The sequence below is a fragment of the Scophthalmus maximus genome, chromosome 22 (assembly GCF_022379125.1).
Source record: "Scophthalmus maximus strain ysfricsl-2021 chromosome 22, ASM2237912v1, whole genome shotgun sequence".
Classification (NCBI taxonomy): domain Eukaryota; kingdom Metazoa; phylum Chordata; class Actinopteri; order Pleuronectiformes; family Scophthalmidae; genus Scophthalmus; species Scophthalmus maximus.
The window spans coordinates 7108324-7123129 of record NC_061536.1 but is presented as its reverse complement, the minus strand read 5'-3'; the positions used below and the strand labels follow the sequence as shown (position 1 = coordinate 7123129).

Here is a 14806-nt window from a genome sequence, read left to right as displayed (position 1 = left end):
CCCATTCATACAAATTTAAAATTTCATTACATTTTGCAGACTGTTCCAATGTTGTGAGTTGCTCAAAGTCTCTGACACACAGACGTGTGTATACACAAGGCTTCAGTTTTGAGGAAAGGTTTATGACTTTCATTTATCTCTCAGTGATACATGGCTAACAATAAAGAATAAGTAGCATTGCCAATTAGACAGGGCTCATTGTTGCAGTATCACATCTTCCTCATACTGTCTATATCCGCTCTAAGAAATAAGGGAAACATATGTTGTTTGCTGCAAAAACACATGTCAAACCTGAAGACTGAAATATTTATATAAATCCTTTGGCCACCATTTTACAAATATCTGAACTTGAATTCTTTTGAATTCTTATCTTTGCTGACAAGGCGACTCATGTACGGTATATTTTCACATGAGTGAAAGAAAATGCACACACACATGGATGTTGCTACGTGCCAAGACAGTTCGGCGTATTGAGTTTGTCACAAGCTGATTTTCTTTTTGCGGGGAGAGATGGAAGGATTCACCAATGTCTTGATTGAGAAGCACATTTTATCAGTGGCAAAGATGTGCATTGCTGAAAAGATTTGTGTGGTGTTTTTGGAAGCATTTACAACTCTGCCAACGTGTGTTTATGTATAAATACACTGGTGTATAAAGTTTGTTGGGGAATTTGGTCTCTTTTGGACCCTTCTGTACATACATTCAAACATATAGCGCCAGTCACTAGTGCTGCTCTCCACAAGGCTGCCTTAGTTTTATTTTTTTTATTCCTGCATCTGTATGACTGAACCAGCTGTTTGCGCCCTGATTTACGAGTGCAACATTATGAGATTTAATAACGTAGCTCTGGGCTTTATGACCTTTTATGAGAGTGTGTGTGTCTACGTTCGGCTAAGTGAGGTAACATTATTGGCCATCCACTGCCAAACACCATTTACCTCCTTCCAAGCACGTATTGAGCTAGATGTCTCAGAGATGACAATGAAACTGAGTGAGTGCGACAGGAAAAGGAGAGAGCGAGAACATCAGTTTTTTCTTCTCCAACAGAGGCGGAGATTGACAGTAATCCTGTTTTGGAAGAGTGAAAGCGACAGATTTGGGATTAGCTCAGTAGCCAGAGAGTGAGGCGCTTTGGTTCCTTAAGTTACTCTCTTACAGAGTTTGATATTTGAGCATATGTACTGTATATATATATATATATGTCTCAATAAAACTGTCAACATCAAGCGTCTCTGTGGATTGACTGGCTCGTATACTTCCAATGCTCTGGCTCCAGCTCTCCCTACCAGGACATATTGCAAGTGATGCCCTCCCTTTACATCTGCATCAGTGATACTGGGAGAACCAGCACTACTAATACTACAGAAACTGAAAACAGGATAGGGTTAAGGGATAACGGGATAAAAACCAGAAACAAAGTTCCGTGTAAGATTAAAGGAGCTATAGATGTTTAGCCCGATTCAGACAAATTGCAAACATTAAAGTAAAGTAAAGTGCCACGGCTTTGTAAATCATTCTAACATTGTGCATTTTGGTGTGTGTGTGTGAGTGAGTGCAGCGGTGGCACTGTGATGTGCAGAGCAGTTTACAAAGCATCAATAGGCCACCAACTGGGATAATAACAGACGTTGGAAAAAAACAGCATCATAATCACCAGTATACATACAATTCAGTAAATTCTATTTTTAAAAGAACATTTCCTCACTTCATCTGTAATGTCTGAGATTGGATTTAAAAAAGGGATGCATTTTTTTGGTGCCCTGTCTCGGAAAAGGTTTATTCTTTTCAAATAGGAAATTGTCTTGTTTACTTTACCTACAGTAAAGCTGTGTTTTAAAAGACTTGTCTTTTTTTCCCTTCCTTTTCCCTCACTCATCCTTCCTCCCTCTACCTACCTCATGATTATTCATCACCCTCCCCGTGTCCCCGTCTCCCCCTTTCTCCACCTCCCTGCACTCAGGTTCATCGGCCCTGCCCAGCAACATGGCCTACTTCGGGAGCTCCCAGGATGAGGAGGACCTGGAGGACGAGCGGGAGGAAGAGGAGGAGGAGGTGCGGAACGGTGCTGGTATCCACTCTCACGGTGGGGGGAGCAGCCAAGCCTCCGGCTCCTCCTCCTGCCACTCAACACCCCGCAAGGGCAAGCTCCCCACGAGGCAGCCGCTCAATGGGCATGGTAAGGACAGGACAAGAGCTTGGAACGAAGCATGTCATTTTTTTTATCACCAACACATTCCTCCTGTCTCCGCACACTGGACTAAAGCAGCAGGAGCGGAGAAGGACGAAAATAAAAAAGAGGAGGTGCAAGGAAGCTGTGTCAGGCAAGAGGAGGGAAAGGTATGGTCCTCTGGGGGGAGGGAGATAGGGTGAAGAGGGAATAGAGGGCAAAGGAAGAAGAGGAGGAGTGAAGGATGATGCCCTAGCAGAAAAGCAAAAAGCAAAAAAAAAGGAAAATTGAAAGATTTGGATTTCGGAAAATGATTTGGAGGGAGTGAAAGATGGAGAAAAAAGAGGAAGAGAAAACCCCTGGCTGAACAGGAGTATAGAATGAGTGTGTTCCCACATGTGTGTGTGTATGTGAGCAATTTCCTCAGTTTGCACTCTTGTTTTCCACTGCAGAGACAGGGTAAGTCACATGGGATCGCAGAGCAGCTCATCGAGTCTTTCCACCCCAATTAACACTTAGCTAGCTAAGCCCTAACAAGGTGTTTATGCACACACTGCAAGCAACAGCTGTCTGGGGCCCTACGCGCGGACGCGCACACACACACACACACACACACACACACACACCCGCACACACTGCACTGACAGCAGTGTGTCTATGTACACCCCTTGGGGCACATAGACATCCGGATGAATACACACTCTTGCGAACAACATTTAGGAAATTGCATGCATGCAACCGAGCCCGTGCGAACAGACTCGAACACAGTCCCAACACTGTTCCGCCACATCATTAAAACCGGCAACTGGTTTTTAATGTTGTCGCTGTTCAGCGTACAAAAGCAAGTATGCTGCAGAAATGTAAACAGAAAAAAATTACACAAAATTCTAGGAAAAGCTTCAAACTAATTTTATTTGATAAGGTAGAATGTATTACTTTAATTGACGCCAAGGTATTTCTCCCGTGTTCCATTTTTATTCACGGTGGCACATTGTGTGGTCCTGCGTTGAATCTACAGTTTCTCCACTGACGATTAGAGGAACGATTTTAACCTGGAGGCCCCTCCCTCCCTGGCAGACTTTAGAGAAACACAATCCTTCTGTCCAGGCGTTTCCCCCAACAAGGGCTGGATTTCATAGTTCCGCCTTTCCGCCCTCCCCGACTCTCTCCCTCCCTCCTCCGTCTGCACAATCACCGGCAGAAAGGTTCAAAAGGTGAGCGCTTTGCTCAGCTCTTTCCTCTGTCATCCTCGGGTGGAATGTGGAGGAGGAGAGAGACTGGCGGGATTAGGAGGGAAAGACGGAGAGAGGTCCATAGATTTGCTTGCATTGAACTCTTGCGGAACTGTGCTCTACTCTTTGTGTAGTTCACCGGCGAGCGCGTAATTTTTCCCTCCCATCCTCACAAAAAACATGTGTAGCTGCAGCGTGAAACATAATCTGTACTTTTGCACATTTCTGTATAAGGAGCACAAACAGGGAGGACAGTGAAACCGGTTTGAACAAATCCGGGCTTGTTGTGTGCACGAGGACAGCTTATTCTTCCTTCTTATCGCATATACCAACACTCTTTGCAAAGCAGCTTGGCGCCTTCACTGTGATATGCTCAATAAATAGATAAGAGGGAAATAAGAAGATATCCTTTGTAGGGGACAATAAGAGAGGAGGGGGTTAAGGACACAGAAACGGACGTTTGTGTACATAAGCAGGCGTGCACACACACACACACAATCAAGACTGGGTCATTGCTTCATGTTGAGACAGTATTTATACTGTGTTGGATATCAGGCACACACACACACACAATCACACACACCTACACCTACCTTGGTACACTTTGTGGTATTAAGATTGTCAAACGTGACACTTTAATATGCAGCTTGGGTCACTCTCCAGCAGAAGCATGGGTTGGAGGGAGGAGGGAGGGAAAAGCAGTTGAGGAAAAGGGAGAAATATAATTAGCAACAGAGAGAGAAACATTTTATTCTGGGTGGTAAAGAGAGACAGGAAGGGCCCTGGATTGTAGGCCATTCATCAGCGCTCGGGTCTCTCCGCTTCTCTCTCCCTCGGCCATGTGCCATGTTGACATTGCTAAATTAAACAGTTTTTTATTGAGCCCAGTTTCTTGCTTTGCTCACATCTCAAAATGTCATGATTTCTCCCATTTTTCATTGAGCCTGGGGCCCGAGAGACCTGCAGACACTCACATGTTGTTACGAGTGGACACACGCAAACAGCGTAACACACACAAACATGTACTGATGCTCAGAAATGTATATACAGATCGTCTTACACAGCGGTATAGTGAATATGCTGTGTGTTGCACTGTAACACACTGTGTGTGTGTTTGTGCTGCAGCCTCCTGTCATTCTTTCCACACAGCCCGTTGCCTGTTGATATTAAAACGCCACGAAAAACTTCGAATTGGCCCTCATAAAAGCTGAAGAGAGAGAGAGCTGTTGCATGTAAATGTTAATTGCCCCGCTCCTGTTTGACTCGCTTAGCATCATCCCTGGGGGGTTGATGCAGTCTGCGCCATTTTGAACAGGTTCATTGACATGTAGCATAAAGGCGTTTTCATGCACACCTTTAAATCATGCATATTTCACTGATTGGGGGCTATATGTCAGCCAAAAGCCTGTCACTCCAATGTTTGTGTAGGCTTTTCCACTTGGTCGCTGTGGTTTGGTGCCAGGGGTTTATAAGCCATTCTACACATTGGGGTCGGGGGGGCTGAGACTTATGTCTACCAATTGGCATGAGTACACAGTAGCCTGAAAAAGCATTTTATACCTATAGCAGTATATGGTACCTAATATAAACTTACCACAGTGTCTGTTAAGACATTTATTGGTGGAGGCATAACTTGTAAAGAAAACCCCCCCACATAAAATGAGTATTTATACCTTATACATTTCTGATTTTCAACATTGAATCATGCGTCGCTTTGCTGCAGAAGTTGATCTTCTTGCCTCTAGTAAGAGGAAACTACAGTATTTTTCATGATCATCATGAAGACATGCCTGGTTAATATACCAAGAGAAGTTTTAAAAACAGATTCCTATTCAATGATCAGGTCTAGGACAACATTGCTGCCTCATTTAGGTCTATGCAGAAAGGCTGAAGTTTCTGTCATGTCTGCTGAATGTAATTTCAGATCATTTCACTCCTCCCCATCTCCTCTCTTGCATTGATTGGAAATCACAAAGATTCCTCTGTGTTTCTCTCCCTGCAGTGTTCAACAGCCACGGTAGAGCGGGGACCAGGGAGAGTCCACGGCCCAAGGCGGGAACCCACGGCAGGGATGTGCCCGCTCCGCCACTGCCACCTCCTCCACCTCCGCCTCCGCCGCTCCTGAGGGAGCGCAGCGAGCGGGCGGAGGCACGGGAGCATGCCAGGGTGCAGCAGGCCACGGCCGGCGGTCGAGGCTTGGCCAACGGGCTGCCGCAGAGGAGAGCTGCCGAGGAGCTACGCAAGCAGGTACTGTAAGGCCAGGAGTCACCAGCGCTGCACTTTCAGAAAAGATGATGGAGCCATAATGTACTAAACATCACACAGAAAGAAAGAGAGAAAGGAGGAACGTTTTTTTTTTTTATAGCTTCTTCACGACGGCTTGTAAAATGTGACAGTAGCATTTGTGGAAAGCGTGTTACTATCAGGACATTTCTATGACAGCAGCTGTGTTACAACTGCAGATGACCCTGAAATGTTTTCAAGGTGCTGCATGCTTCTTTGGCTAATATGCCAATCACAAATCCCCCTCTCTTTTGACTCCTCGTACCATTTACCCATCTGCCAAATCCTCTTTTTTTAATCCTCCTCATTTAAAACACTTTTCGCCAACTGCTTCTGTGCCCGTCTCATCTCCCTCCTATACTTTCTTTTTTATTGCTCATTTCCTCCATTGCTTTGTCTTCTCCATATTCTCCTCTCCTCTCCTCTCCATCGTGTCTGTGAGAGGAGAGTAATGATTGTGTTTTGTCCTGCCTAGACTGCAGCTATATTTAGTAGCACTGGCTAGGGGCTGTAAAAGCCTGTCTCCCACTATGGCACTTAGCAGGTTTCAAGGAACCCCACAAAGTGAAAGAAGAGGAGGAGGAGGAGGAGGAGGAGGAGGAGGAAGAGAATGGGTAGAGGTGGCTTTGGTCAGAAAACTGGAATTGTCACATTAGCTAATTAGAAGCTTTATTCTGCAGGCAATATGTTTTGTTCTGTCTTTTTCTCTCTTATAATCCCCTACTTTTCTTTTTTTCTGTTTCCTGCCGTGCCCCTTCCTTCTTGTTGGACACGAGCCTCTTGTGCAGTGTAGTCGCTGTTGTTGTGGTTGTAATGTGCTGCCGCTGATGCAGACTCAGAGACATGTGTTTCAGGTTTTTAAAGTGGCTGGAATTGTCCAGTAAAACCAACAATGAATCTCAATGAGAGTGACTGCCTGCCAAGACAAACTTCAGCCGCCCTTACTCACGAGTCTTTGTTCTGAAGCGCTTCCTCTACACTCTCTCGTCTCTTTCGTTTTTTCAATTCACAGTTGGCACCCGGCGTGATTCTTTTGACTCCTCTCGTACTGTGTATTTTGTTTTTCCTCCTGCACCCTCACTCCACCTTTTCTCCTCTGTTCTATCTCCTGCTCCCTTGGCCTCTTCCACTCATTATCTCTTCATGCTCCTCTCTCTCTGTTGCTCTCTCTGTCCCCCTGTCAAACAGACTGATCTTGCCCTTGACAACATGGTTCCAATCATTTGGAAGGATTAGTGCTTTTCTTTCTCTCGCTCTCCGTCCAATTAGCATGAACAGTACGTGTGGGTGTGTGTTCAAGACGTGCGCACACACATACACATTTATACACACGGCCAACTGTGAAAATACAGGCTAAGCCATATAAAAGGTTAAGTGATTATGTAGCCGTAAAACAAACTATGGGTTTCTGTGCGTAAAACCGAAGGGTAAAGGCATTATCATAATTCAATTCACCGGCCCCCTAATTTAATAGTGGCTTGTATCCACAAAATACATGCACCGTAACGGGACCTTTTTTATAAAACAATATGATTCTATCCATTTTTAATTAAACAACGAAAGTGGGGATGTCAGCAAAGCGGCTGCATGCGGCAGCAAGCGCAGGTGCGTAGTGCAGGGCCAAACCATTTAGCCGACTTGGTGTCATTTAAAAAGAACTCTGCGCTTTCTTGTTCAGTTGTTTGTCCACAGACATCCTCAGTTAACCTCCCTTATATGTATAACATAACAATAGATGACAAACAATAAGAATGAAACGTGTGGATCTCTCCCTTTCAGTTAAGCAACAGTGACCTTTTCCCCGGCTGCCCAGGGCAGGATCACATCATGCACTGATAAGACAACAGGGGCCCAAGAGGGCTCATGTCGGTTTAATGCCTCACCATTGAGTTGTTGAGGCATCAATACGTCTGATATAGAAATGAAAGATGGATGCACGTGATAGATGCGTTTGCCCATATGAAACTGTGGAATGCATTCATTGTGTATCCAAAGTTAGGATGTTTACACGATGTGATGCTCCTGGTGAGAAGAAGGCTTAGCATTCTTTTCCCGATTTGCGTGTTGTCTCCATGTCCGCAACCTCTGTCAGAGTCAGAAACATCTTCACTGACCATCACAGTGAGCGTCCACAATGGTATTTTTGTTGTTCTGATGTGTGACCTTTTTGAAAGAGGTGCTTGTCAGAGCCATTGGTGCCTCTGATGAGAGCCCTCTACTACATCCAGACAAAAGAAGTAAAAAATCTGTCCCCAATCATCCTCGATTCTAGATGTATAAATATGTATTTTTTATTCAGTCGTCATCATAATGATGTAGGGAACAGGATGACACCACGTGTGTCATATCTTCCAAAAATCATGGCAATTAGCCAGCTTTTCAAGGGTTAAACCTCCCTGTCTTCTTCACTCCACTGGCTGGCCTCCCCCTGTTCTTCTCAGGGCCAGCGCCTGCAGATGTTGCCTGTTAAAAATCTTCCTGCCATGCCTCAGCTGGGCTATAGCAACACATGATGTCATCTAGACCCACCTCCCTCTCCCCTCCCCTTTCCCAGCTCACGTGCGACCGAAATCCACTCCAGAACAGTCTGGCTCCCTGCCTGTGTGTGTGTGTGTGTGTGTGTGTGTGTGTGTGTGTGTGTGTGTGTGTGTGTGTGTGTGTGTGTGTGTGTGTGTGTGTGTGTGTGTGTGTGTGTGTGTGTGTGTGTGTGTGTGTGTGTGTGTGTGTGTGTGTGTGTGTGTGTGTGTGTGTGTGTGTGTGCGCGCGCTCTATGTTTTCACTTTGGCTTCATTGTCTTTCTGTACTGTTCATCGTCCTTTTCATTTATTTGCGAATTCTCTCTGTCAGTGTCTATGAACACCCAAATCTTTTCTGTCTGTCTCTCTTTCTTTCTTTCTTTCTTCCTTCCTTTGTCTGTCTGTCTGTCTGTCTTTCTTTCGTCCCTCCCCAGCACAGTATTGAAACTAGCTTCTCCTCACCTGCCTCTTTATTCTCTCTTTCCTCCTTTCCGCGTCACTCGCTTCATCCAACCTTCTTTTCCACCAGACCGAATGAAGTGTGAGGGAGCCCCCCAAAAGACAGCCCACTGAGCCCTCCTGTGGCAATAAGCTGTCATGACAGCGCGTCTCTCGGACTTGACGCTTTGTCAGCAAACTGTGGTTGGACGAATGTAGCAGCTGTGTGGACAACTGCCGCTTTATGCACTTTTGTGTTACTATTTCTGAATCAGTGTAACTCTACATATACACAAACATTGAACTTTGTATTGATTCGACCAACCAGTGAGATAGTGTGGAAACTGTTCAGATTAAATCTTAAATAACAAGTAAAATCACACCGCAATTAATACTGTATGTATCACATGAAAATGACTGTGCTGTCCTTCATATCATGCATTTTCTCTTTCAATTGGTATGTCACCCCTTTCCTCTCCTCATCTCCTCACTCCTTTGCAAATGCCCATTTTTTCCTCCTCACTCTTTGCCAGTTACCTCTTGTTTTTCTATGTTCTGTGTGTGTGCGTGTGTGCGTGCGTGTGCGTGGTGTTGGGGGAGTGATTGACGAAGGCAGGGTAAGGTTTCAGTCCCCCCTTATCTTTTAATGGCCTGGTCTTTGTGTCGGCCCCCTGCCACCTGAGACAAACACAATACAGTACACACACACACACACACAGACACACACACACACACACACACACTGCGACACAAGAGCCCTTCAAAGGCAAACCTGTCAATGGGCCGGCTGTCACCTCCCTCCTGTGGCGCCCTGACTGTGATTGATAACTCTATCTCTCCCATCCTCCCTCATTTCTTATGTCTGTGATTCACTCACAGCAGGTCTGAACAGAAAGTCACACAGAAACTCTGGAGAGATGCGAGCGTTAACATGATGATATATTTTTTTCTCCTAATGACAATAAGGGCTTTATGTTGGCTATGCTTTGCTTGGATGATTTAGACATTTGATAGAAAAAATGTATACATACCCCCAAAACACCCTCTTCACGTTAAAACAAATATAGAAACATGGCCTGCAGCTCAGCCTCATCACATATTGGCAACCTAATACTGATCTTTAACCTTCTCTCTCAGAACATACACCAATGAAAATGAAGGGAGAGAGGGAAAAGGGAATGAGAAACGCCTGGCAGCACTGAAAGTGGGCCATGAAAACATAAGGATGAGGAGGGAGAGAGAGAGAGAGAGAACTGGATATTCTCAGACGTGAATACAAGTGAATAAAAGGAGATGCCGGAAATAAAGTGATGGTTAGAAAAGAGAGTAGAAGAAAAATCCAGACTATAAGACTGACACAAATGGAAAGACGGGTGGTTTTTTTGTACAGGGTTTTTTTCAACATGTCTGTAAAGCGTCTGTAAAGCTCTTCGCACCGAGGCGGAGGGTGACCATGTCTCTTGCCACCGCTGTAGCCGGCGAGCCCACAGCGGAACCAGACACCACTGTCCCAAACCTCTGATCTACGGCTGGGGTCGCCTCAAAGACTTCACACGCATTGACATGCACGTACACACACTCGCTTTCCCCATCTCCCTCCAATGGGCACACATAAACACACAGACTGAACCTTTATTCATGGCACCAAAAATGTAATTATAGCGTTTAAGGAAACCAACAGCAAATAAAAGGCTTTTTTTATGTGCTCAGATGGGGTTTTATCCCACCCCAACGACCCCACCTCCTACCTCACACTGTCCAGCCATCTGCTGGCAGAAACCATGGAGCCAATCCCGCTCTTGCTCATGTCCACCTTCTTTTTTTTCCGCCTACCCCTTTCTAAAGTGTTGTTTATCTCGGGATGTAGTGGTTTTGACAGCAGTTTGAGCTGCAGTTTACTAAAGTGTCCTGCAGTTGAAAGTATAGTAATCTAGACAGTTGATTCGCTCCTTAATGAGTAGCGTAGGTTTCCACAAATAGCTTTGGCCAAATGTTTCATTGCAGAGCAGAGCATCTGAATTTTGTCCCTTTTCATTGTGGAGTGTGGGTGTGCCTATGCCCCCTGCGTGTGTCTTGTTGTAGTTTTTGATTGTAAAATTTTATGTGTGCGGGGACATTTATATATTATTTGTATAGTAGTAAGATTATTCTTCATTTTGTGTATCTTCAGTACGACAGATATCTGTCTATCTCTCTAGGATTCCAACTTTTTTTTGGCACACCACTCCATTTCCTCCACATTGTATTTGATATCACACAACCATGTATCAGATTATTTATTCTGTCCATCTAACGTGTCCCATCTCTCTGTGGATCGCAGGTCTCTAAAGTGAACGGGCTGACGCGGGCGGGCTCAGCACAAGGTGTCGGTGGTGCCAAAAAGAGCCGCGACTTCCGGCTGCCGTCCAAAACTGTGAAGAAGTACACAGCCACCGTGTCCAAGGGCCACGTCACTTACACCAAAGCCAAACAGAAAGAACTGGGCAAGAAAACCAAACTCAGCAGCAGCAACAAACACAACAGCGCCGCCTCGGCACCATCGTCAGCGAACAATCACAATCAGCACAGCCAGTCAGCAGCCAGCAATGGGCTGGCCAACTCAGGAAAAGCAGCGGCACCAGCCCACCACAGCAATGCAAAAACCCGCAAACAGGTGCTACTATCCAATGGGCTGCACAATGTGGCTGCCAGTGCCCGACTCAACGGCAGGCTTAATGGACAGCGGCACAACACTTTGGCCAGGGAGGACGGGCAGAGACAGTGCCTGCAGGGCCAGGGTGAGTGTCCAGGACGAGAGGGACTGCGTAACTCTAAACGGCGTTTGGAGGTTGTGCTCAACTCAGTGGGGACGGGGGTCGTTGAGCAGAAAGCCAAAACCTCCGGCACTGAGGCCAAGAAGGCCAAACTTCAACCGACTCCCCTGGAGACACGCAGCAGCAGCAAGAAGGTGGCCAATCAAGAGAAAGCTGCCATGCAAATCGCCACACCTACCACTCCAATTTCAAATGGACATGTACCTGAAGGGCCCCCTTCTCCCAAACAAGCTCCAACTGTTACCCCACCTCCTACTCCCCCTCCTCAACAAACTCCTTCTACACCAGCAGCCAATACGGAGCCGGTGAACCAGCGACCCAAGCGGGCGTCGGCCGGCAAGCTGATGTTGATACGACAAGCACAGCAACAGCAGAGCAGGTCTCATGGTCGGAACTCCTCCTCCTCCTCCCCCTCATCAGGCCAGAATCACCCGCAGAACCCCAGCCGTGCCAGCACTACCTCAGACCCCCAGCAATCCCCTCTGTCCTCCTCCTCCTCCTCCACCGCCTCCTCTCTGCTTACTTCCACCAATTGCCCTGGACAGCTCAAACCGGCAGCCCTGCGGCCCGCCGAGCACGACAAAGAGTGGGAGCGCGAGAAAGAGATGACGCGCCAGAAAGAACGAGAGCAGGAGAAAGAATGGGAGCGCCAGAGGAGTCGGCCGGAGGGCTGGGCAGCGCTCGGCGAAGTCCCGGTCTTCCGGCCAACGCCCCGGGAGTTCCAGGACCCCCTGGTGTACTTGGACGCGGTGAGGGAACAGGCTGAGGCGGCTGGCATGTGCCGCGTGGCACCGCCTCCAGACTGGCGGCCCGAGTGCAAGCTGAGCGAGGAGATGCGTTTCGTTACACAGGTGCAGAGGGTCCACATGCTCGGCCGGCGCTGGGGCCCCAACGTGCAGCGGCTGGCCTGCATCCGCAAGCACCTCAAATCTCAGGGCATTACCATGGATGAGCCACCGGTCATTGGTGAGTGAGCAAAAAAAAAAGAGGAAAAGGACAGAATTGAATAAACAATGAGCCACGGAGGACTAGAGATATCAATTTTACAGGATTGAAATGTACCCCGGTGCTTCTTTCCTCTGAGTTAACACAGTTCAAAGCTTTTGTTGAATATAAATATAACGGTGATAGACTGGATACAGTACTTCTGAGAAAGGTAAATGACATTTACCTCCTCAATATCCTGCAGTTATAAACTGTTTTGTGAATTTTGGGCTCATGACAAAAGCAGCCATTAAGTGAGAGCGTCACAAATATTGATGTGTACATTGCAATATGCTACTTTATCTTCCGGTTTATAGACGACAATAACGGCGTGGAACAGTTTACCATGTCGCCCTCCATTTCTCACAATGACATCAGCATTTCATGAACATTTTAACAGCCCCGGTGCAGACTGTGTGGGAGTTTAAGCAGTTTAATCATATGTATGCAACCTATCACTGCAGATACTTTTCCTGTTGGATTTTTTTTCACATGTCGGTGTTGTGCATGTGCTGTGTTTGTAGTTTTTGTGTACAGCTGTGCACAGACTAGCTCAGTGTGAGTACAGTCATGTGGCTGTTAGCCAGACAGACAGACAGACCTTGCAGCCAGCCAGGAGGCCCCGGCTCCAAACGACTTCCTTCACTGTGCCCAGCAGATCAGATCTGCATTAACAGTAATTTGTGTCTCTGCGTGGTGCAGTGATGGTCCAGCTCATTCTGAAAGTCGATAGCTCAACTGGCCATTTCAAATGAAATGAACTGGGCTGGAGGAAATGGCACGTTAAGTCAGTGGAGCAGATTCTCCAAGATGGCAGCCTTCTTGATTTGATTTAATTTTCTGTTTTTTTAAACCGGAGTTTAGAAAATTGAAAACAGGCTCCCTGTTGTTTACATTTTCCCTAAACTAACCTTCTCTTTGTCTTTCCACTCCACTCAGGTGGCTGTGAAGTGGACCTGTCGCGTTTTTTCCAGCTCATCAATGACATGGGCGGCATGCAGCAGGTGATGGACCTGAAGAAGTGGACCAAGCTGGCTGACCTCCTGCGCATCCCCAAGTCGGCGCAGGACCGGCTGGCCAAGCTGCAGGAGGCGTACCTCCAGTACATCCTCTCCTACGACTCGCTCAGCGCAGAGGAGCGCCTCCGGCAGCAGGCCGAGGTGCTGCAGGAGAAGAAGAAGGTGGAGTCACGCCGGGGACCTCTGGAGGGTCTTTTGGACTCCTCAGCACCTAGTGCTCTGGTCCTGCCACGCTACGAGCCCAAGAACGGGCTAGTGGGCGGCATAGTGGGAGGACCGACGGGGCACCAGCGCACCAACGGAGTGTATCACCATCTGAAGGAGCTGGAGGCTCAGGTCAAAGCAGGCCGGCGCCGGCTCTTCGCTCAGGAAAAACAAGGCAAAGAGGACAGGCAGCATGCGGAGGAGCAGCAACAGCAGGAGGAGGAAGACAGGGGCGTTCTCAGTGACCAGCACAAATGTATTTACAAGGTGAGGATGGAGAAGACATTTGCTGTTTATGCCACACATTTGAAGCATACAGACGAAACACCTCTAAGTGCATCTTTTTTCCGTTGTGTGTTCTTGTCTTTCTAAAAAAGTGCTGTTAACAACTGAGTAATTTATTCATCGCAACATTTGCTGTGAAGTTTACAGTTAGCCATTGTTACATCAGCAGTAGCACTTCGGTGTAAGCACGTCTGTGGATGATGACTTACTGGTGTGTCCGCCTCGGTATCATAGTTGCCCTTCTTGTGAAAAGATGACTCATCAGAAAAACACCTAAGTACAAAAGTTTGTTTGATTTTCAGTATGATGGTATTCATCATCATGGTTGCTTCATCCCTTCAATCTATCTATGATGAGTGTTTTTATATCACTGTCCCAGAGACTAAATATGCATCCTCTCTTTTAAATGAGCCGAGCTGCACTATAAATGTTTACAGATTGTTTGTCTTGGGGACAGTGAAACTGTGGTGCAACAACATTGATGCCCATTGAAATTATTATTCCATTCTTAATAACATCATCATGCTGATAACTGTAGTCGTCATGGTGTATCAAAGCAAACCTTTAAACATTTTGCACACCTGTTTACATGCAGCAGTACTTCTAAAAGTTTTAAGTAGCCGCACTGTTAAAACCTGGTTTCTGGTGTTAGTGTGATGGACAGCAGTTTTTTTTCTCTTGTTTTTCCTTGCACGTCTATTTTTTTTTTATATTGCTGTGTGTGTGTGTGTGTGTGTGTGTGTGTGTGTGTGTGTGTGTGTGTGTGTGTGTGTGTGTGTGTGTGTGTGTGTGTGTGTGTGTGTGTGTGTGTGTGTGTGTGTGTGTGTGTGTGTGTGTGTGTGTGTGTGTGTGTGTGTGTGTGTGT

General features: G+C 46.5%; 1 protein-coding gene across 1 annotated transcript in view; it reads left to right on the top strand.

The window, feature by feature from the left end:
• Positions 1-14806, top strand: part of jarid2b (jumonji, AT rich interactive domain 2b) — a 101096-nt gene that overhangs the window by 78348 nt on the left and 7942 nt on the right. Inside the window, exons 5-8 of the mRNA XM_035619911.2 lie at positions 1961-2176; positions 5402-5646; positions 10957-12415; positions 13373-13923. Of these exons, the coding sequence (XP_035475804.2) occupies positions 1961-2176; positions 5402-5646; positions 10957-12415; positions 13373-13923 (2471 nt within the window). The remainder of the gene's footprint in view (positions 1-1960; positions 2177-5401; positions 5647-10956; positions 12416-13372; positions 13924-14806) is intronic.